This window comes from Triticum aestivum, chromosome 7D, assembly GCF_018294505.1.
Source record: "Triticum aestivum cultivar Chinese Spring chromosome 7D, IWGSC CS RefSeq v2.1, whole genome shotgun sequence".
NCBI lineage: Eukaryota > Viridiplantae > Streptophyta > Magnoliopsida > Poales > Poaceae > Triticum > Triticum aestivum.
The window spans coordinates 4113503-4138475 of NC_057814.1; the positions used below are offsets into that span (position 1 = coordinate 4113503).

Consider the following 24973-nt stretch of genomic DNA (forward strand, 5'->3'; position numbering starts at 1 on the left):
TTTGCCGGTTTTCCAAGTAAGATCGAGCATCCACCCACCCGCCGGCACTCTATTCTTGGAGTACGCTCCTGCCAAAGAGAAAAGAATAGTCTTGTTCTTTTTACTCACGGAAATGAAAGCATCCTGTTCCTTGTCTTTGCTTTTTCGAAAGGAAAAGGAAAACAACAACAAGAAGAAGAAGTTAATAAGCAACCATCGTCTGTGTTGGTTTGTCAGTTTGGTGCTAAATCCTAAATGTTTAAGATAGCACGTGGCACTATATATACCCTCCCGCTTTCAAGACACAGTTCTTGCAAGGGCGGCCGCCGGACCAGCGCCGGCTCCCGATCTTATACACACACAGAAGGCCAGGAAGGAGCCGTAGCTAGGCCAGCTCCTTCAGCTCCAGGGCATACTGCCTAGCTGAGCCATGGAGGGAGCTCCCGTGACCGCAGCCACAGGGGCCTTGGGCCCCGTCGTAGCCAAGTTGGGTGCTCTGCTGGGCAGCCAGTACAAGCTTCGGCGCCGGACTCGCAAGGACGTCAAGTTCATCAAATCCAAGCTCAAGTCTGTGCACTCTATCCTTTGGGCGATATGGGGGAAGGAGACTCTTGATGCGCAATCCAAGGAGTTGAAGAAGGAAGCGCTGGATCTCACCGATGATATGCACGATGCCATCGACGACTTCATCCTCACCGTGGAGCCCAGTCGTAGAAACAAGCACATGAAGATACAGATCAAGATGCAAGCAAGCCCCTTCCAAGATTTCAGGACAAGAGTAGATGATGTGTCAGCCCGGTGCCGCGGCAAGTGGAAGTGGGAGAAGAACAAGTGTGCTGAACCCATCTCCAGCTTATTTTCAAGAAGAAACGCCAATTCCAGCGCCTCCAGCAAACCGCCTCCTCCTCGAGCTCCATTTGTCCGGAAGGATGCATCAAAGCTCGTCGGTCTGGACACATGGAGGAATGATCTCATCAGATACCTGGTAGGAGATGAAGAGACCACAACGGTGCAGCCGCAACTCAAAATGGCATCCATTGTTGGAATGGCCGGTGTGGGGAAAACAACCCTTGCCAGCCTTGTTTACGAGGAGATTGGAAATAAGTTCCAGTCCCGGGCTTTTGTGTCTCTCACTCCAACTCCCAACATGAAGGAGGTTCTCACGAGTATTCTCCGACAAGTAGGAGCTGAACCACTTGCTGGTGCCGAAGCAAGGACAGAGGAAGATATCATCCACACCATATCGAATTTCCTAGAGGACAAAAGGTGCGCAAATTTATAAAAAAACTTTGATTTAGTTAATGTTTTTTGAAATGTGCACTATGAGAGCCAGGATTTCAAATTTAGATTAAGAAAAGGTGATTTGAGAAACTAATTCGGTCAAGTTTTTGCATATAGATGGAACAGAATTTATTTTATTCTCAAATTTGTATTGTTTCGAGGCCGGCTTCATATAGAATTCAACTTCTTTTTGCCCAAATCCATATATTTTTTATTAGACTTTGTTCAAAGTTCATAAGAGAGTGGATTTTCAGGTCCCGGGTGCCTAGGCACCCTCTATGAGCAGTAAAAACTGAAACTTTGCAACATCAAAGATGATCAAACTTTGTAGGTGCTTGCAAGTTTTCATAACAAAAAACCATTCGAGGAGTTCTACACACAAAAAAGATTTTAGTGCTTGAAGTTTTGAGCACTTTTAGCACTGAAATCTGAAACTCGTTTGTACACCATCCTCTACATGATGTTTTGGCATGAAAACTTGCAAGAACCTACAAAGTTTGACCATCTTTGATTGAAAACTTGCACTGCAAAGTTCATTAACTGTTCATATTTTTTTGACCATCTACATGATATTTTAGCATTGCAAAGTTTCAGATTTTTTGATTTTTTTCCTATTTTTTTATTTTACTGTTCATGGAGGGTGCCTAGGCACCCGGGAGCTGTCACACCTTTTCCTATTTCCTTCAAATTTTCACTCCAGGTAGTTATCAATCTGATGCAAAGATCCGAACTCTAGACTCAATCAGACCTAATACTAATAGACAAAAAGTAAATACAATGCGGCAGTAACTAGTTTAACTTTTTCACACATTTTCTGTTTGAGATTAATCAGATAACCAAATCTCATTTTCATCCACTTATATTTAGTATAGATTTCAAAACTCAATTTTTAATATCGACGAATACATTTACAAAAAAGTTAGAATATTCAAGTTAATTTGATAAAATAATTTAAAATCGTTATTTCTATTATATTATTAAAACAACAGGAAAATAACGGCTTAGATGAAGCTGCAAAGAAAAGGCTTCAGATTCAGTATACATAAGCATTGGAAGAAAAATAATCCCAATTTAGAAGGAGAAAGCAGGACAGATAGTACGCAATCGATATCCTTCAGGAGAAGGACTCGATGAAGACGGAAATGCATGGGCACGTAGAGTCTTTTTCTACATATATATTGCGCTAAATTTAGAGTTCTAAAGCAAATAAAATAATACTTTATTGGATTATGATGGTCTGTATGCATTCGATGCAAATTACAGCAGAACATGAACATGAATTGGAAGAAGAACAACCCCTCAACATAACTAGATATTTTATTTTGACCTTCTTAAAAATAACTTCTGCTAGCTTGGTGTATTCTACCTACAAGATAATGTATAAGCACATGAAAATGTGGCTATACCAAATACGTCACGCATTTAGCCGTGCAAATACCCACCACCCTCCCGAAAGTACACTAAAAGTAGAGATAGAGTACTAATTATATTTTATTATGCCCATCATATTTTCACACAATCTTTTGTTTTTATTTCATCAATAGAATACTAATTAAACATTGAGAACGTTTATATGACTCTTATTAGGTTGATAAAGAATGTATACAGCTATATTTTATACATTAAATTTGGAATGATAATTTTAAAACTCCATATATATGTTAACCATAGATAGTCAAATTTAAAATATATTCTATATAAATATCAATAGTAACATTTATATTGTAAACTGAACTTAGGATCACAAGTGACATGGGTAAATAGATTAAGATGAGCATAAGCATGATGAGGAATAATATTGTAGTAAAAGGAAATGCAACTGCGATACAACCATTGACAATACGAGTAGAAGTAGAGAACACAATGTTTAGGTACAAGCCATAATGAATTTATTACTGGTGCACAATTCTTTATAACATTATTGGTGAAAGAATACACAACAGAGATGGGGAATGGGAGAGAGAAAGCTAGATATTTAATATGTCTGTCAATGCTTTTTGCATTGCAGACATATCGTTTAAGTATACCATTGGTACTCTGTTGTCACAATAAAATGTCCTTAGGAATAGTCTAATACACTCAACCGAAAGGTCTTCACTGAAATAGCATCATATTTCTCAAACTGAATATTATTCCTACCATCTTTTTATATGTATGTTTTGAACTATGTATTAGTGCTAATTGAGTGATGAATGGAATAAAATATATTAGTGCTAAATTTCTTGTCTGCCTACTGAGACAACCCTGCAATTCAACACAGCCACATATGTTCATTAGCACAAGCATGAGTTTGCATGATGTAATTAATGCAACAAGCGCGGGGGCACACACACACACACACACACACACACACACACACACACACACACACACACACACACACACACACACACACACACACACACACACATATTGGTCCACACAAGTTACATATATACAATGTGCAACATTGCACTAGTGTAGAAAACGCTAGTGCTGGCATTTTAAAATCCACATTCTTGGCGTGGAAGGTCGACGCCACCAATATGGCGCCATTGCTAACAAAATACTGATGGCATTCAGGCCGTCATGCCATCGGTATTTTACATACTAATGGTGTGACACTGTTCACCCACGTCACCACTATTTGAGATAGCTATGACGTGGACATTTACCCACGCCACCACTATTCACTACTAGCATGAGCAAAAACCACCAAGGCCACCACTAAGTATTTATAGATTAAAAAAAAATCAGTTATACAATTGCCCCATGCATCCAAAAAATTATACATTCATCCATATATTCAAATCAGTTATACAATTCATACATTCATCCATACATACATACATATATATATATATATATATATATATATATATATATATATATATATATATATATATATATATATATATATATATATATATCAGTTCAACAATGTGGCCGTCACCGCCGCCGCCATAGCCTCGTGTTGATGTCATCATCATCATCGTCATAGTCCCGTGTTGATGTCGGCGGCGGCAGCGTCACCACCGCAGCCCCGTGTCAATGTCATCACCGTCGCATCCCCATGTCGAGGACATCATCATCGCATCCCCATGTCGAGGACATCATCATCGCATCCCTGTGTTTAACTAGTAGGATGACAACAGCCAGCATATAAGTGATATTTGTCTATCGTGTTTATCCATTCATGAACACACGAAGCTACACAAGAACCACCTAGATATCTGCATTTTACACCACAATAATCAGAGACCCAAAAGATGTATGGACAGAACCCATTTTTCTAGTAGCAGCTAAACATGGAATATTCATAGCTTTCTCCAATTTTTCTACAAGACAAATACTAGTTCCCAGATACTTGCATAATACCTGAATCAGGAAGTCGCATTGGACTTCTAGCTTTTGCAAAGATCCCTATAAAAATAAATGATTCAGAAAGTTGTGAGCAACAGCAGAATAACCAACAGTCACATCACATAAAACAAAGTATGTAACCTGACCTGGGGTGCTTTGATCTTGAATTATAGTTTTCAAGATCCCTGTAAAAATAAGTGATTCAGAAAATCGGCCCTCACACAATTGATAACTTGACATAAAAAATTATTTTCCAGCATAGCTTTTGACACAGAAACTGGGTTTCCAAACAGGGACGGAGCCAGGATTTTAACATAGTGGGTGGGGGAGGGGGGGGGGGGGCGAGAGTTCGCCTTCAGTGTGTAAACTTATAAGAAGATCATGCTGAGACACAATAAACTATATATCCTAATCAAGCAAAGAAAATTGCCGCGAGCTATGAATAAATCCAATTCCAATCAGAAGTTTTCATAAAGCAAATTCTGAAAGCAATTTGGATGCAACTAAATCATTCAACTACAGGAACGGATAACCAATGCAAAACCATGTCTCACGGTTAGTATTTTTTGTTGTAGTTTATACAGATCAAATCTTGTACTTCGGTTCTACTTCTAAAGGCACAAGTTAATCTAATCTCAAAACATGAGACATCGACTAAGTAATTGAGAAGAAGAGAGAGTAATCTAAGCATTTTTTTTCATGCCTCGTTGAAGAAATAGGCTTTCGGCCCGCTATATAGATATAGCAACCACCCGATACAACATTCCGATCAACGCTGGGGCTAACAACACAAGCACGCCCAAAAGAAAATACAAGAGAAAATAAGAGAAAAAATGCCAACAATGCCGGATCAACGAAAGCTACGGCACCCCGCGACCGCTGCGCCCACCGAAGATAACCACCACGCTCCAAAGCCACCGAGTTGCCGTGTACCAAGCACCACCTTCACGGAGGGATGCGACGATGACGATGCTGCTGCCCGGACGAATCCTAGGATTTCTCCCGGTACACGGAGGGTAGTGGGAGGAGAGGGTCAGCCGACGCCCTTCAAGAAGGATGGCGGCGCCCGCAAGCGTCACCGCGTCGGTGCCGGCAAGACCCGAGATGGATTTCTCCCGACCCCTCGTGCCCACCACCCAGGACCAGCCTTCGGCTCCACCGCACCCGCCGCCCACCAACATGCGCCAACACAGTCACGAGGACACCGCCGTCGTCTCACCACGGCCAACGAAGCGAGGCCAGCCGGATCCCAAACGAGACACCCGTAGACAAGGACAAGGACCGGCAGCACCGCAGCCACGAGGGAGGGAACAACCTCCACCGGCTTAGGCGATAGCAGACCGGGCATAGCAGTAGAGGCACACCAGATCAAATGTCCGGCCGAGCCTTGAACGGGCCCGTGAAGCTCCGCCGCCATCCTGCAGCAGTCGCGGCACAGCAGCCACCGTCCCTGTCACGAGGAGCTCGCCAGAACCACCGGAGAACAACCCACCGCAGCCCCCCAGCAGGCCCGCCCCGACCCAGATCGGGCCCGTAGGGCCTAGATCTAGGCCAGCCGGGCGCCGCGGACCGCCGCCGCCATGGGCCGTCACCGCCGCCAAGGGGCAACGCCACCGCACCGCCGCCGTCCAGATCCGCACCGGAACGCCGCCGGCCGAAGGGCTCCGCCGCCAGGACCAATGCAAAACCAAGGTTGGGCCTTGCTGGAAGAGTTTTATTCAAAGCGAACTGTCAAGGGTGTCCCATAAATCACCGAACCGCGTAAGGGACGCAAAATCAAGGAACATAACACCGGTATGACGGAAACTAGGGCGGCAAGAGTGGAACAAAACACCAGGCATACGGCCGAGCCTTCCACCCTTTGCCAAGTATATAGATGCATTAATTAAATAAGAGATATTATGATATCCCAACAAAATCCATGTCTCAACATGAAACAAACTTCATCTTCACCTGCAACTAGCAACGCTATAAGAGGGGCTGCGAAAAGCGGTAACATAGCCAAACAACGGTTTGCTAGGAAGGGTGACAAAGGTTAGAGGTTCATGGCAATCTGGGAGGCTTGATAAGCAAGTGGTAGGTAGCGCAGCATAGCGATAGAACGAAGAATCTAGCATAGCAATTATAGTAATGAGATCCAAGGTGACGGTCATCTTGCCTGAAATCCCACTAGGAAGAAGAACGAGTCCAAGAAGAAGATGAAGCCACGAAGACGAACCAAGCGTAGACGAACGAATCCTCACGATCGCAACGAAACGGGAACTATCGAGAAGGAGCACAACATGGTAAACACACCACACGTGAACAAGGCATGATGCTCAATCAAGTATGATTCATGACAAGGCTACATGAAGCTACTCATGGCAAGAGATGATGCATACAAGAGCAACCCATCAAAGCAAGTTTAAATGAGGCCGGAACTAATATATAACAATTCCGGTAAGTCCTCATATGCAAATTTCGAAATTGGTCCAGATCTGAATAAACCTTATGTTCAAGTTATTAAACAGCAAGTTAAGATGCACCAAGATGATCTACACGAAATTCTAGTCAAGTTACATATAAAGTTCATTAGATTCGGAGCTACAACCTAGAAGATATGAGCAAAACAAGTTAAGCATGACATTGATGCAAAATGCATTCAAACATCAAGCAAACACTCTCAAAACAAGGATGCAACAAGGTAATGTGAAACTACATGCAATTCTAAGCAAGTTACATATAAAGCATGCTCAAAACGGAGCAACGGTGCAACACATACACTCCAAACAAGATATAGCAACAACCTGTCCAAAACAGCAGCTAGGCATCTTGCAAGCATCATGAAAATATGCTACAGCACCTCAACATGAAAACAAAAGGCATGGACATGATTTATAGGTAAAGAATGACAAATAATGAACACTGAGCTATTTCCAAAAACCACTAGAACATGCTCAAAAGGACATGGCAAGATTGCAAATAATAACAGTTTCACAGACTTAGCAGAAATCACTGGACATGGCAGAAATAACATCAGGTTGCAAAGTTTGGAGCTATCAAACAACATGCTACAGAAACATATTGTAGCAAAAAAAGGCATGTAATGACTCTACTAATTGCATAGAACAAAAGTCCCTTACTGATCACGAGCCAAAAGGTCACAGAAGATACGATGGCACCCATGCAAACATGGCAAATGATATGACAGATACAGGCTTAGTGAAAATAACAGTACATGGCAGAAAACGCGATAAGTAGGTATGTTGGTGAGCTTGAACCACTCACCACAGAGCATGTGAGGTCAACCAACAGTAAGATGGCATATTTATGAAGCTAAGCATGAAAATAGCAAGTTCATAGGATGCATGGATCACTAGAAAAACACATGGCAAAACTGAACTTAATGTTAACAGGCTGACAGCAATATTATTTAGCAATTTGAGAGCAAGTTTGCAACAAGCTACAGCAGGCTATAAATGCAAACAAGGGCATGGATGGATACACCATAACATGTATAACAAAACAGCTTTAATGAACATCTCCAGATTATGCATAGAACTCATGATGGCAGCAGGTTTACATGGCATCACAATGTTACAGCTACAGACTTAGCAGAAATAACTAGGTCACAGAAATCAGCAACATCATGGAGGCTACTTTGCATGCTTGTGCTAGTCACCACAAATATCACAAAAATACAAGGCAAGCACCTATGTAAATATGGCATGATGTAGTTCAAAACACATGTAGAGCTCATGCTCATAGGATGCACACACAAAATGCAATGAAAAAGACAAATCACCAAGGTCTGTAAACAGACAGCAGTTAACATCATATAGCACTCTTGCAACAATGATTAGTGCATCCAGATGGACTCAAACAAGCATGGCACAATAGAACAAAATTAAGAGCATCTCATGATGAACATTTTGACATATTACACGCACACAACGGAGCAGTACACATCGAGTTACAGCAGGTCAAACGTAGCACTAGAATGCAAGATTTTCAAGACTTGGCAGTTTTCTCACCCCGAGGAAAACAGGACGGAGGGGTTCACGGGACGCGCGGGGCGACGTTTGGATGGAGGGACAATGGCGTCCAGCGGGACGACGTGGTGCAGATCCGGCGTCGAGGTCAACGCCGATGGTGGTGCGGTTGACGAGGCGGCGGGGATGAGGTGCGGCGCAGGTCGCCGACGAGGCGAGGTGGCGGCGCCGGGCACCCGGACGGCGACGGGGTCGCGCGGGGAAAAAGCCGCGCGGAGGCGCGGGCTCGCGCGCGCTAGGGTTCCAGCGGCTGGGAGCGGGGCCGTGCTCCCAGGCGGCGCGGAGGGAGGCGGGCGCCTCGGGCGCAGGCGGCGGGGATCTGGCCTGCGGGGGTCGACGGCGAGGCGGAAAGGTCCGGCGACCCGGCGAGGGTCGGCGGCGGGGTTGAGCAGAGGCGACGGGAGCCGGGCGGCGGTGGAGGGAGCGGGGCGCTCGGGCGGGCCTGGCACGGGCCTGACGGCGCGGGGAGGCGGGGGAACAGGTGGCGAGCGCGGGTTGGGCAGGAGCGGCACTGGGAGGCGGCGCAGGCACTCGGACGGCGCCAAGTGGCGGGGAGAGGTGGCCGGCGGCGGATCCAAGGAGGGGGCGGCGGCTGGAAGGTGGCTGGTGGTTGGTCTGGCGCGGAAAACGAGGCAGGGGCTAGGGATAGGTCTAGAGGGTTCCCAAAATGGCAATGACGGGGTCTATAAATAGGAAGGAGGGGCTAGGATTAAGTTTTTGAGGCTGATTCGGGGCCGTTCGATCTCGATCGGACGGCTCCGGCGATAGGGTTGTGCTAGGTGGGCTGAGAGCTGGAAGGTGGGTTGTATAAAAGGCCATGGACTGAGAGAAGAGAGGGGAAGTGCAGCCCAGCAACGGTTTTCGGAGACCGAAAACGTCCGACGTTTAAACCGACTATATTGCGGCTGTATATATAACGGTTGGGCTATCAAACGGACTCCGAATGCGACGAAATTTGACAGGCGGTCTGTCTACACTATAATAAGACCACACGCCAAGTTTCAACCCATCCGAGAACCTTTTTATGCCACTTATAAAATAATATTTCGGAGGTGCCGCGGGCGCGTGCGGGTGTGGTTTGGGCTCAGAACGGACAATGGAGAGAACCGGGAGGACCCGAACGGATGCAAGTTTTGAAAAACATGCAGATGAAATGCACATGATGATATGGCAAAATGCAACACGCAAGCAAAAGACATGGCAATGACGACGAATAAACGGAAGACACGTGGCGCATCGAATCCGGAGCGTTACACTTCTGTTAGGTCCTCAACATTGGCAACAAGATGGGTGTCGGCGGGTAAAAAAATTCAACCTTCCCTGGTGATTCCCGGATTGTGAACCTCTGAACCTGATCTAATATGTCGTTCAAGAGATACTTCTCGCACTCTTCTTAGGCCCGATCTAACATCAGGACCAGAGGAAACTTCTCCAATATCTGATCTGACATGGATTTTGGTTTTCGTTCTTTGGACTGATTTGACATCTGGGCCATGGAAGGCGTCATCGGTCTGGACTCAAGGCCTGGTACAATAAGGGTCTCTCACACTCGTCCCGAGCCAGACTCAACATCGGGGTTGGGGGAAGCGTCTCATGCTGATCCTCGATCTGGTTTGATACCTAGCTTGTGAAGACCAACTCACCGCGGGAATCTTCGGTGTACTGCATGTTGTCGAATCTAAAGATTCGGGATGGAGCGAAGGTTTCGACCTAGCCTAGGTGGCCGGTCGAGTGGATGAAGAGGGTGATGCTATCGAAGATGAAGATCTATCCTGGCACGAAGGTTGTGCCGACACTGATCTGCTCGATGATCTTGATCCACATCGTATCGCGGTGACTGCTTAGGAGGGTGTGTATGGGCTACAAATTATGGAGCTAAATTCGGAAAATCTCAGGTAGAGAGTCCCAAACACGGCCTTTAGACGCTATAGTAACAAGCACACGAGGTTTACCAAGGTTCGGGATCTCCGAAGAGATAGCACCTAACATTTAGTTTGTATTTATTGCTTTGGATTGGAGTACAAAGTACAGATGATCTACCTTGAGATTCTTGTCTATCCTGTAGGAGCACGACCCCTCGATTTATATAGATATCCCTGAGGTCTAAGGTTACAACATCCTAATCATCCACGTACGAAGAGAACAAATTTTAGACGAATCTAGCATCTTGGTGTATGTGACAAGTCTTCAGGAGTCTTTTCTTACATCATAGGCCGCCATGGGGATCCTTGGCCCGGCCCACGAGGCTGGGAGATGAGATGGTGAGAGACCCCCTAGCCGGGACACCATCACCCGTTGTTGGACGACCATGCGGCCAAAGATTACATATGAGATGGCAATTGCTCGGAGCCTGAGGAGAGGCAGAGTGACCACTCCTCAACCAAGGAGCTCAAAGACGACGACCTCCCTCATGCCGTCATCCTGGAGAAGGTCCTCATGAAAAACCCAGACATAAACCAAAATGGAGAGCTCAGCGGCGATGCCCACGCGCCACGAGCCAGGAGGCACACTCATCGTCAGTAGCGCCAGCAGGCCTGTGCCTGTTGGTTCAATCCACTCAACTTACACAATGCATTAATTTTTATTATTACCTTGGGTAATGCACAAAGTATATTTTTTTCTTTTCAGTTTCATTTGTGATTTTTCTTTTAGTTTCTTTCTTTCCCCTCTTGTCCTCACTTATTTTGCCACACTCCCTTACAAACCCCAAGTACCCATAAATTTCCGTGGATTTAAACGACAGCAAACCACATGTCAGCGGCCTAGAGCTAGCCCCCGGTGTCGGGCCCTCCCCTCACTTTGCACAGACTTTCAACCCATCTCTGGTTATGATTTCATGTGGCCGTAGGTCAGATCTTCAATTTCCGGCATTAAAACCCTAGAAATGCAATAAATGCCCCGAATATGGTAGGTGGATCCTGAAAAGGGTGATGAATCAACATATGCCCCGGAATGGCCGCTGTTGACTCCAGAAAAAGTTTCGAGGCCAACTGAGGAACATGCGCCACTCTCTTCACAAACCAAACGTGTTCCCTCTCGATAGTTAGATCCTTCTTGGGAGATGGTCTTGTTTCAACATAGCCGTCATCAAGGCTTCTCCAAAACGTTCTCGAATTTTTACCCACCCTCCAGGGGCTGTATATGACGATGTGCCAGGTCCGGGGAATTTCTCCCACTCATGAATTTCCATGGATTTAAACGGTAGTCAACCGCACACTAGCGGCCTGGCCTTGGCCCTCGGTGTCGAGCCCTCCCCGCTTTGGCTTCACAAGACCTATAGTCGTGGACCAAAGACCAAATATTGGGATTTTTTGCCCATTTCTTTCAATGACAGCAAGTTTACGCAGGTCTGATCTCAAATTTCCGGCACTAAACCATACCAATGTAATAAATGTCCCAAATATGGCAGTCTGGCTTCGAAAAAGACGAAGGCCTTGCATGTGCCTTGGAATGGCCTCTGTTAACTGTTGAAAAGTTTGTAGGCCAACAGAGGAATGGGCCCCGCACTTCCTTCACAAACCGGACACGTCCCTCTCGATAGATACATCCTTCCTAGGAGTTGGTCGCATTTCCGCATAGCCTTCGTGAAGGCTTCTGTGGAACGCTCTCGAATTTTTATCACACCCATTTCCACAAAGGCTCTGCCAGGTCCCATGAATTTCTAGCCTCTTGTGAATTTCTCTGAATTTAAAAGGTAGCAAACAGCAAGCCGGCGGCCTTGGCAAGGCCTCTCTTTCGGTTTTCTTGGTCCTATGATCTACCCAAACACAAACAACAAATAAAACTCACATGGGGTGGCCCCTTCCGAAGAAATGCTATGTCTATCTGACATGGGGCACGCTAGAGAGGGAGCGGGCGATATCACCTGAGAAAGTGTCGCAACCAGCCCCCGCTTTTGCATGGGGGCCTACCATGCCAACGCAAAGTTGGTGTCGTGAGGGAAGGTCAATACTCAACTTTAAGTGACACCTCCTTCTACAAATCAGAACATCCCCCACGAAGTTCCAGAGCTTCAAGGCCAAGCATATGGTGGTTGCCAAGTTTATTCATTTTTAATACTCGGCACACAGCCTGTATGCTGTACCCCCGATAATTTACACTCGGCATACGTCAATATACTCGGTGTACAATGTTTTACCTGTAGTGCGAGAAGGCAGACATGGCTGCCAACATCAGCACGGTGTGCCACAGTTCACCGCTACACTCGTCATTCTTGACGGCCCGAGCCGCCGGCCACCAGAGGAAGCCTCGCTCCCCAATTCTTTAAAGCCTCAGCTAACATCCGCCACAGGATATTAGACGATCGTTGCTAGCGAGGTGCCGGATCGGAAGGGGAGCCCCATGCAAGACCCGGGTGGCCGCCTATTGTCCAGCTGCTGCTGCGCTCCCAAAAGGCAGACATGGTTGCCAACATTTGCAAGGTACACACTACACGGCCGCTGTTGCGCCTTGCTCCGTCACCGAGCCTGCGCTTAGAATCCCGTTGTCACCGTCGTCCCGCACGGGCTTTGACCGGCATTGGCACAGTTGCCATTAACGCCATTGTTGTTGTCGCCGGCATCGGTGAGCGGATTAATATTGGGGAGAGAGCGAAGGAAATTAAACCGGCTCGGGATCGCCTTCCGAGTCACCCAACCGGACGACACAGAGGCATTGGACTAGAATCATTCTCAGTATTAGATAGTCATGTCAAAATTTCATGCTTTTTTTTTGTTCGAGAATAGCAAGTAAATGTGTGCTGATCGTGTGCGAGAGGAAGCAAGAGTACAAGGGACATATAATGGTTGGACCGCAAGATAGAAAGTGAGAACAGATGCCAATGTTAATCGTGAATAGTATATTTGAAACAACACAACCGTGCAATTGCAATTGCCTTTAAATAGATGACCCTTCCGTAGCATGGCACATACGGTGTACGTTAGTCTTGGTCAAGCCTCAACTAACAACTAGTCGCTCCAATCCAACAAAAGTGTCGTGGTTTTAGTTCAAATTTGAACTAAAATCGCGACACTTATTTTGGATCAGAGGGAGTACAAAGAAAGGGCCCTGGCATGTAACGTGTGACTGCTGAGGGTGAGTTAACGTGTGCAGAGTTCACATGCGTGCAGTCAATTGATTGGCCCTGTACGTCTATATATACACGCTGTAGAATATGAGTTAGTACATGTACATTTCAAGAATGAATTTACATCCGAGCCTCATGCAGTCTACTAACTATCTTATTCTTGTGTAATCAACTTGTATAGGTACCTAGTAATAATTGATGACATATGGCATCGTGGAGAATGGGAGATCATCAGCAAGTCTTTTCCAGAAAATACTCTGGGCAGTAGAATTGTCATGACAAGTCGTATTGATCCTATACCAGGAGATGATTTGGATAATAACAAGTTGTACATCAAAATGAATCCTAGATGGGATTTTTCAAATGGAAAATGGTTGTACGGGCATGATAGATTCCTCTACACAACTGATGAGGAAGATGTGGCTGCTCGGATGAAGCCTGACATGGTTGGAGAAGGTTTTGACTGTGACCATCCTATTGTGCGCATGTGTGGTGGTGTCCCGTTAGCACTACTTTGCATGTTTTCAGCAATGGCAATGGTCCGACAGCAACAAGAACAACTAGGGGTACGTGTAAAGGTACATGATGTGCAAGATATGATTGAGAAGCAAGTTAAGCAAAGTGGAATTCAGAACACTCCAGGGTTCGAACCGTTGGTAGAGAGCTTGGAGCTTGGCTACTATGATCTTCCTCACCATATGTTGAAGACCTGCTTGTTGTACTGCAGTGTATACCCTGAGAATTACCCTTTTCACATGAACGATTTAGTCATGCGATGGGTAGCTGAAGGATTTACTTATAAAGAGGATGTAGCAAAAGATTACCTCAAAGAGCTTGCCAACAGGGGGTTCATGTTGCGGGCCCCTGAAGGGGTCTACCAAATGAATCCGATGATGCGAAATTTCCTTAGATGGAAATCCCGTGAAGATAATTTCATTACTTGCAGTTCTGACATCACATTGGCATATGCATGCCGAATCCATCGGCTATGTATCGATGATTATCTAGTTGATGACGGTGCGGTGGAGGTGGTGGATCCCTTGTTGGAACTGGATTGGTCCCAGATTCGATCTCTTGTTGTTTTTGAAGGTGCTAAGAGATATGTCCCTTTTGAGAAGTTGGAACGTGTGCGGGTGTTGGATCTTCAATATTATCATCATCATCTTGAATTCCAAAAGTCTCATTGGAATCCTTTTGGGGATTTTGGATTTGAGGCCCTTGGAAATCAGCATGTGAAGCATATATGTGGGCTGCTCCGTGTGAGGCACCTATTTGGCCTAGAAGGGACAGGAATCAGTGAGATACCACCGGAAATAGGAAGGCTGCAGCATCTGGAGACATTACAGGTAAGATTTACATGGATCACAGAGTTACCCTGTGAGATTGGGGACCTACAACAGTTGAAGACTCTGGCCGTGAGTCGCAACGATAAGCTGGCAGAGCTGCCCAAGGATATGGGGGGTCTGCAACAATTAGAGACTCTGGACCTGAGCTATAACGACAGGCTCAGGGAGCTGCCACGTGAGATCGGGAAGCTCCAGAATTTGGAGAATCTGAACCTGCATGGCACCAAGCTGGTAGAGCTCCCTGCGGAGACCGGGAAGTTGCAGCATTTGAAAGCACTGGAGGTGGGCTGGGCAAGCATCAAAAGGCTACCCAGTGAAATTGGGAACCTGCGACACTTGGAGACCTTGGACCTGAGTAACAACTTGGGGCTCACACAGCTGCCTCGTGAGATGTGGAAACTGCATAATTTGAAGCGGCTGCTCTTGAAAGGTACACGGGTGGCGAAGATACCAAGGGAAATCGGAGGGCTGAAGAAGCTGGAGATTTTGAGATTAGGTGCGACCATGGGTGCCATGCCCTGGGAAGCTAGCCAACTTTCGAAATTGGAGGGAGTGCCCGAGTGCGTCCGCCGAGCCTGGAACAAGAGTGATCTTGTGTCTTGTGTGTTAGCCAGGGAGATCTTGTCCGTCCGACTGGTTAATAGGGTCAGAGCTGATACCGGGGGCCTAGTCGTTGGCACAAAACACATGGGAATTCCATGGTGGATCAAGGATCACTTCAACGACCTTGGCTCCTTGGATATCAGGATGTGCAAACTGGAGGAGCAGGATCTCAAGATTCTACGGGAGATGCCTAGCCTGCAGTGGCTCACGCTAAGGCTGGAAATTGTCCCAAGAAAGCTCATAGCCATTAGCAGTGAAGGGTTCCCAAGGCTCAACAAACTCTTTGTTGACTGCCGCGTTCCACCAGTTATCACCTTCCAGGTAGGAGCGATGCCGGGGCTGTTAAGTCTCTGCTTCGATTTCCAGTTCTACGGTGGCCCACCTCCACCTGCAAATAAAGACCCTCTGGCTATGGGTATCAAGCACCTCCGGCGCCTCGAGGTTGTCTCCTTCAGATGCAATGAGGAATGGTATGGAGGAGCAGCAGAGAGCAGCCCGTGCATGAGCGCCATCATTGACGTCGTGAGGAAAGAAGCCCAGGAGCATCCCAACGGCATCATCTTTGGTGTCTCTGGCCGCGGACTTGAGTATTTCCCAGTGAAGGAGAGCTTGGCACGGGATGTGTCCAGCAGTGGGAGTGGCGCTGAGAATGCGATGAAGCGTGAGGAGAAGAAGAGCACACCGGAGGCTTCCAGCAGCAGTGCAGGGACGGGCGAGATCAACAAGGAAGAGGAGGAGATCCTGGAAGCAGCAGCCGGCAGCGTGATTGGGTTTCTTCCTTGACGAGGCCGGCAAATCAAATGTACTGTACACGACCCATCGAGCGAGTCAGGTAATTAATCCGTCCGTGCACTCGTGATCAATCCGCCTGTCTCGACCAACAACAGACGGAGCACTTATACACTTGCTTGTACCGACCGTCGTCTTCATTTGCAGGTTGATTAATTGGCTATTTCATCATCCCAATCATCTTCAACCATATATATATATATATATATATATATATATATATATATATATGTATATGTATATGTATATATATATTCTTCTTCAGGCTTGCTTGCTTGCTTCCTTGCTTGAAAATCTTTCTTGTATCCTCGGCCCAGGAAATGCTGGGCGTCGTCAAGATTTGACCACACTAAGGAACAACCCTCCTCCTCCGTCTGGTTTGTGGCCGAGCACCCGTATATCTGTGTATCTATATCTGTGTTTGTATGGCAGGCCGGTGTTACTTGTTACTTCTTTTCAGTGCAACACTTTGAAGGGGTCATGTAACTTAATAATAATAATCCAACAAGGGAGCCAACGCTTTGCTACTCCATCTAGTACTAGGTTTTAGTATTACGCACTTATATTAGTTGTTACCAGAACTCTTCTCCTGTTGTTATTATTATGTTGTAATAATAAATAAATAAATGTGGCCATTTGTTTCTTTCTTTGTTTGTTTGTAATCGAAATCAAAGATTATTTACAGCTGACAAATCCTCAAGCAAAGATTATCTTCAGGCTTGCTTGCTTCCTTCCTTGATTGAAAATCCTATATCCCGGAAAATGGTGGGCATAAGATTTATCCCTGTAAGGAAAATGCTCTGGTTTTCCGTCCAAGGTACTAGTATTACTTATGGTGGGCTTTCCTCCCGTTGCACGCACGCGCGCATGCAGTTTCTTCTTTGTCCGTCCAAGTTACTAGTATTACTTATGCAAGCTTCCAAGTTGATTTGTCGGCCGTGCACCTGTATTTGTATCTCTTTTTAGGGAGCCTGCATCAGTATCTGTATATCTGTATGGCTGGCCGGTGTTACTTGTTCATTTCTCATTTAAGTAAGCACCGTTGAACATTTTGAAGCACCGCGTTACAAATTGTACTGCTTACGAATAAATTGATCTCAGTTGTCAAAAACCACGTATTCATCAACATACCTCATACTGATGAATCTGAAACATATACTGACCTCATTTATAACGTTACTGTCTATAATTATAAGCTGCACGGTCTGCCGCCAAGGTCAATGCCTTCGTGACGTCAAAGTTCTTCTTGTTCTCAACCAATATTTGGGCCTATATAAAATATATTATGAGAATAGTTTACATGCAATGGTACGTATGTGCGGTTTCATCTTCCCTTACCAGTCCATAAGGGATCCTTCTCAGTCCAAATGGATCGTTTGAACAACTTGGCTGACATCCAGCTCCAAACAGACACACTAGGCTGTCTAATCTGTAAAAATAAAGAGCTCATTAGCAGACTCTAATGGTTCTCCGCATGTACCAAGCAAAAAAGGCGCAGAAGGAATCTTTTAGCAGAAAATTCAGAGTTCCAGCGAATGCCCAGGCAGAAAGTATGATAAGCCAAATCAAATGTGTCTGTTTCTGAATGTATGTGTTCAGGATCTGAACAATCCACAACAGGAATGTTGACCGTGTACTGTCCCTCGGGCATCCCGGCCTTCATACCTGCGGGAGATCCCTTGATGATGATGCTGTTAATTCATTCTGTCTGTCTTTCGAGCCCAGGGCCTGGATTGCAAATTCTGTTGAGCTCCAGGGACTTCATCTTCGTCAGGACCTCTACTAAGACTCAGGTTATCAGCGAGCTTTGTGAAGTCAGAACTCACAAGTAGTGGAGAAAGATAGGCAATGAGAACTAATGCATATATAGATACAGACTGCGATTGTGCTTTGCTCTGCGTTCTTTCTTTTTTCCAACCGGGCCTCGCTCCTTTCCATTAATTTCTTAACGGAAATACAGAGTCTTTCTTCCAACAAGAAACCTAGAAAAGAAGTAGAAACAGACTAACGGGACAGAGAGACGAGGCGAGTCGGGGGCACTAACAGGAAACCTGCTGCTAAGAGCTCGAAATCGGCACTCTAAGCTACAGGGCGAAAACCTGTTACCACCCAATCTAAAGTTATGAGGCACAAAAGACCTGATCCGCAGGGCACAAACACAAAACAGGGAACTAACATACGGCAAGAAGATAATCCAGCAACATGCATCATCCCAAGACGCGTGAAGATGCCACCATAAGCTCCAGTCTTCAGCATTTTTGGGAGAGGAGAAACTCATCACAGCAAGGATGTCACCAGAAACTCCAGTCTTCAGGATTTTGATGGAGAAGAGAACTCATCATGCACCAGCTTCAGGCACGGGCGAAGTCGAAGAAGCAAGCCAAGAAGCTTCGGGCATCAGGACCTGTACTCCTTGCTGAATCATCTTCCTGTCAGCATCTTTCAAAGACCTGACCAATACATCAGAAACGAACACACCGGAAAAACCACACTTGCAGGGGATCTCACTATGTGATTCTCAAAGGTGATCTTGCTCTGCTTTCTGAACCCTGAATACTTGCATGTGGCTTCCTCTGCTTTTGCTCTGCTTTCTGGACTCTAAATACTTGCCGGTAGCTTGAGGTTTCAAGCGTCACGTCGACCTAGGGCCCAACAATCTTCCTCCTTCCGACCACAGCACGGAAGGAGATGCTGCCTTCTCACGTTAATGGCGGTTGATTAATCTCTTTCCGTTAGCAAGGAGAATACACGGTGGCTTTAGTCTTATTGTTGTATGACTTTGTAAGGTCTTGTGTGAATAATTAATAAAGTGGCTGCATGCATCGTCCAGATGCAGAGACTGGGGGTCCTCCTCCATTTCTAAAAAAAAAGCAAGGAGAATACACACCAGACTTTGTGATATTTAGATACTCGATCTACAGCGCCGGATCGACTACATCTTGGAGAATACACACTAGTGGGAAAACAAATTGGAGATTACTTCTTGAGTGTGACAACAGTACTTAACCACACTCCACAAATATTTGGAAACATGGCACAAAAGGAATAAGTGGTCCATAGGTTTGTTTCTTTAGCACTACAAATATTCGGATTTAGGGCATAAATATCCTGATGCAGTCGAAGCTGAGCTTCTTGCCACCAGAGAAGGACGCCATGCCTCTGCGGTACGCAGCTCAACCTGGGAGCCTCCAAACTGACTATGGTGAGCTAATCAAGGCGTTGCAGGGCACTATGTACGATCGGTCTCATCTCGGACACGTTGTCAAGGAAGTCAAGGAACTAATCAGAGAAGCTCGGAGCATATACTTGGAATCAAAATATGGTTGCAGATTTGGTTTAGGCAAACTTTCGTGAACTGAGAACACAACCGACTTTAGTTGAGCTGTAAAGTATAGCCTATGTAAGTAGATCTAATTATGCTTCCCCTTGTAGAAGTAGACCCAAATCTACCTTTTTTTTAGTGCTTCATTCAGAAACTCTCTTGAGCACGTATTCCTTTTGCACTCTATTTCCAAATATTTGTACACTAAGTGCACACTGAACATTCAGGTTGTTTTCTGTTTCTTACATGATTTGTGTAGTTCATGAAGAAACGGAGTAATGCAATAAGAACGATGACATAATATAGACAAGATCTATTCATGTAGGAATAGACCCCATCTTTCTATCCTTAGTAGCAATGATACATGCGTGTAATGTCTCTTTCTGTCACTGAGATTGAGCACCGCAAGATCGAACCCATTACAAAGCACCTCTTTCCATGGCAAGATAAATCAATCAAGTTGGCCAGACAAAACGAAAATATCGAAGAAGAAATACGAGGCTATAATAATTTTGTATATATAGATCAGATCATAAACTCACAATTCATCGGATCCCAATAAACACACAAAAATTTTTTTACATCGAATAGATCTCCGAGGAGAACATTGTATTGAACATCAAAAAGAAGTCATCTAGCTACTAACTATGGACCCGTAGGTCTGAGGTAAACTACTCACGCATCATCGAAGGAGCACCAATGAGGATGATGCAGCAGAATCCGAGGCGCGTATGAGGTGACAGAAGCAGCCACGTTGGGCGCGGGGCCCAACAGGAGGCTTGTGCTTGCGGCGGCCTACAGGCTAGCGCGTGCAGCTAGCAGCAAGGGCACGCTGGCACACACCGAAGGTTCACGCGGCTATGGATGCTGGTCGCTAGAGCATGCAACACATCGCGAGGATTTGTTTGGAAAAAAAGAGAGGACCGAGTCCTCGGGTTCGACACGGAGAGAGGCGCGAAAGCAGATCGATTCGGCAGAATAATCCATTGATATGTATACATTGGAAAGCACAGACTTGGCAAACCAACGCTAGCATCGAATATTGAGCCAGGAGCACATCATGTGAAAGACCAAGTTTGGTTGGATTTTGCTATTAGTACATAGGGGTGTACCTCATCAGGTTTTTCTTGTGTACTTGGGGCTTGCGGTGGAGCCCGGTTAATTTTTTCACAAGGTCAGTTGTACAAAGAATCATGGCGTCAAGGGGTACCAGATTTGAGGCGGAGAAGTTCAACGTGACTGGAAGCCTTGGGTTATGGCAGACAAGGATGAAAATTTGTTGGCACAACACGGATGCTTGAAGGCGTTGTGGGAAATCATGTCAGCTAAGATGGAATTATCATGTGATGGATGAAAATTCGCGAGTAAATAGCATAAAACTACTACTTTACAGGCTAGGGTTTCAAAAAACTATCGATTTTTTATTTTTCTGAGATAACTACCAAATGATTGGTCGGCTATTTCAAAAAACCCCAAATGACCGTTGTTTAAAAATTAAACTTGTTTATGACATGTCGGGCCCGCACCTAAACAATCTGTCTGTTTGACCGTGTGTTTGACCGTTAACTAACATGTGGGGCCCACATGTCAGTGTCTCTCCCCATTTTCTTCTCCTCTCTAGCACTCTTATTCTCCTCTCTCTCCCTACGCCGAAGCACACCAGAGACCATGGCCGCCGGCAACATGCCGGCCATGCCACCGCGCAAAAGCCACGTCTGTCACCTCCTTCCGCACTGAGGCCGGCCATGCCGCCACCACCACCAGCCAGAGCAGCTCGACCCTGCCTCCGTGCCGAGGCCGGCTATGCCGCCACCACCTCCAATCGGCGCCACTGGATAGAGCACGTCGAGCCCCACCTCCGCGCCGAGGCCGGCCACGCCGCCACCACCTCCAGTCGGGGCCATTGGACCGAGCTGGTCGAGCTGCTCCACCCACCTCGAGCCAGCGCGAGGAAGAGGGAAGGGAGAGAGGCCGCGTGGCGGGGAGCTCACGGCGGTTACGGACGCGGCTCGCCGGCTAGAGGAGGCGACGACGGCATGCACGATGGAAGGAGCTCCGCAGTGGCCCGCACTGCACGACGACGAGCGACAAAACGAAGATTCGGGGCGGCGCTGGAAGGAAGCTCTGCGGCTGCGCACGCTGTACGACAAAGGGTGACGGAAGGGAGCTCCGTGGTGGCGCCATGGATGCTTGCCGGCGAGCTCCACACGACAGCTGATGGCCGGCGAGCACGGCTGCGGGCGTCCACTCCTCTCGATCTGGAGCACAGCCATGGGAAGGACCCGATTGCCTTTTTAATTTGTTTGCAGGACCTGATTGCTTTTCTAAAATATTTACAGGGGCCTGATTGCCTTTTTAAAATTATTAGATTATGATGAAGAAACAAGGACATGTGAGACCCACGTGTCAGTTGACGGTCAAACAAACAGTCAAATAGGCGTTTCGTTTAGGTGCAGGCCCGACCTGTCATAAATAGGTTTAATTTTTAAACAACGGTCATTTGGGGTTTTTTGAACAGTCAACCACCCACTTGGTAGTTATCTGAGAAAATCAAAAACCGATAGTTTTTTGGAACCCTGGCCTGTAAAGTAGTAGTTTTATGCTATTTACTCGGAATTCACAGAAGACGATTTGAGAACCTTGAGCGTGTCGTACAGCCAGACAATCTTTGGCTGGGTCGGACTAGACAGTATGACAGATCAACGTGAGTCGGTTGGTACAGAAGGCGGTGGTGGTATTGGCGATGAGGACATATGAGCGTGATGCTGATGGTGACCGACTTCTGGGAGTGAAAAAATTTGGTGCAGGCCCAAAGCTTGTGCGGTCGCCACAAGACTATTGTGGGGGCTTGATTCAAGACAGCATACACACAAAGCTTGAAGTCGACGTGGCGCGGGGGTGGACTGATCATCTACCATGGAGTCATGTTGAAGCTGGAGCTAGAGTCTGGAAGACTTCACTCAGAGCTGGATTGAGGGGCTACGGTGTAAGTATCCAGAGAAGCGAAGCCTATTTCTGCAGGCAAAAGCGAGGGACATGTAATTAGGACTGGAGCCCAGTGGTCTGATGGAAACGTCAAACTCGTCGTCGATCGGCGATGACCGATGGTACTCTGAAGTGGAGGTTGAGTGGTGTAGGTTCGCGACCCTTGAGACTCGGCCGAGACAGCAGAGGCTCGACGCGGTAATCACTACAAGAAACCTGTTAATTCATGACGGATTTCTGATGACGTTCTCGAAAACTGTCACAGATGTCGTCATGATACGCTTTTTTAGAAGAAGATAAGTAAACCATTTCTGACTTCTATTTTGACATAAATATTGCGGTGTAAACTGTCAAGTACCATATCAAGTTACCCACACTGTATTGCCAAGATCGATATTGAAACGCTGTAGTTCCATTTCCCTTTTCAGGGTAATAATATCTGCCCTGGCTCTTGTTGCGGACAAAAACCATGTTAATTACAGTAAAATCTAATCAGTTAATGTTCTTGACAGAATCTCCCTCTTTGTTGAGAAAAAAAAAAGTGCTAGTCCAATGAACCAACAACTGTGTCCTCTTTGGAGTATCTTATTTTCTGTAGAGGGATTTCACTCTTAGGTGTGTGACAGACTAACAGCTGTGCTTGCTGTCTCCAATGTTCAGGTGGAAACTGCAGAATCATATTTGCAGACTGTGGAAAAAGCTGGGATCGTGATTGATATGCAGGTTAGATAAGCAAATATAAGGTTTTCATACGCAGTCCAAGATCTCATGTTCTTTTTGTAGATCATTAACACATGCCCATTTGGTAGGTTTCATAGCATAATGTTATAATTTTGCGCGCAATCTGTTTCACTTGAGAATATTGCTGTCTGGGGCTAACTTGTTTAGCCTACAGAAAACAGGGAAAACATGCAATTGGCTAAAGGAGTATTCCATTAATACTTTTAATTAATTAGTATTCCAGGTTTCATTGTGCCTCAATTTTTATATAACACTCCATTGCAGGAGCGCAGAGCAAAAATCTTGGATGACTCTAGTACATTGGCTAAAGGAGTTGATGGGGATTTCATTGCACCTGATAGCTTGCTGCAGGAGGTAGATGTTTTTATATTTTTGCATATTTTTTTGGTTGAAACTGGAAGTTATCCTGAAACATTTGAAACCACGATGCAGGTTGTCAATCTTGTGGAGGCGCCTGTGCCCATTCTTGGACGATATGATGATTCCTTCCTAGAACTTCCGAAAGATGTGTTAACAACGGTATGCTCAGATTTGGACGGCGATGCCTATAAACTACACTACATTTTGTTGGTTCTGATGATGTATTCACAAAATGATAAGTCCAATGACATGTCTTGTGCTTTAAGAATTACTCAACTGAAAGGAATTATCTCATAATATGCATGTTTTCTAATGAAAATTACAACTGCAGGTTATGCAGAAACACCAGAGGTATTTTCCTGTAACCTCCAAGTCTACAGGCGATCTGCTACCATATTTTATTACCGTGAGATGATTTCTGCACTTCTATATACTTTACAATTGGTTAGTGATTAGTCTTTGTTCTAATTCAGCATTTTTTGTTAGGTTGCTAATGGTTCTATTAGTGAAGAAGTGGTCCGTAAAGGCAATGAAGCTGTACTCAGGTTATGCAAAGGCCCAATGAAGATTTTCTGAATCATTATTTTACTGTGCAAATATTCATTTTAGAGCCAAAGTTTTGGCCTCTGCCTTTTTTGTTTGCAAAGAGAACTTTAGACAAATATACATTCTGAATTGGCATACAAATACAGGGCAAGGTATGAGGATGCCAAGTTCTTTTATAAGATGGATACACAAAAGAATTTGTCTGAATTCCGAGGCCTGCTGAAGAGCATTCTCTTTCATGTGAGTTGTGCTGAATTTTCCTTGGATTCTTGTGTTCTGCTTATTCTTATTTTATCTGCACCACATTGAATAGGAAAAACTTGGTACAATGCTCGACAAAATGGCGCGTGTTGAAAATGTTGTCGCGGAGTTGACCCTTGTTCTCGGGATAAACGAGGGGATGATCCCACTTGTCAAAGATGCAGCTGCATTGGCTATGTCAGATCTTGCCACTTCCATTGTTATGGAATTTACTTCACTTGCTGGAATTATGGCACGCCATTATGCTTTAAGGGATGGTCTTCCGGGAGAGGTACATTTGTTGCCAACTCTTAAGAGGGAAAGTTAAGCTGGTCCTCAACTT

The 24973-nt window shown here is 45.6% G+C and overlaps 2 protein-coding genes across 2 annotated transcripts; both read left to right on the plus strand.

The window, feature by feature from the left end:
- The first annotated feature begins 299 nt into the window (after positions 1-299).
- LOC123170156 (disease resistance protein PIK5-NP-like) lies at positions 300-17064 on the plus strand. Its single transcript, XM_044587993.1, has 2 exons — positions 300-1245; positions 13880-17064. Exons 1-2 carry the CDS (start codon positions 410-412, stop codon positions 16428-16430), a joined length of 3387 nt encoding a protein of 1128 aa, XP_044443928.1. The 5' UTR covers positions 300-409; the 3' UTR covers positions 16431-17064.
- Positions 17065-22501: 5437 nt separating this feature from the next.
- On the plus strand, positions 22502-24973 carry LOC123166702 (glycine--tRNA ligase, chloroplastic/mitochondrial 2-like). The gene is made up of 8 exons (XM_044584498.1): positions 22502-22744; positions 23359-23466; positions 23749-23838; positions 23917-24003; positions 24176-24250; positions 24331-24389; positions 24537-24630; positions 24704-24973. Exons 1-8 carry the CDS (start codon positions 22502-22504, stop codon positions 24956-24958), a joined length of 1011 nt encoding a protein of 336 aa, XP_044440433.1. The 3' UTR covers positions 24959-24973.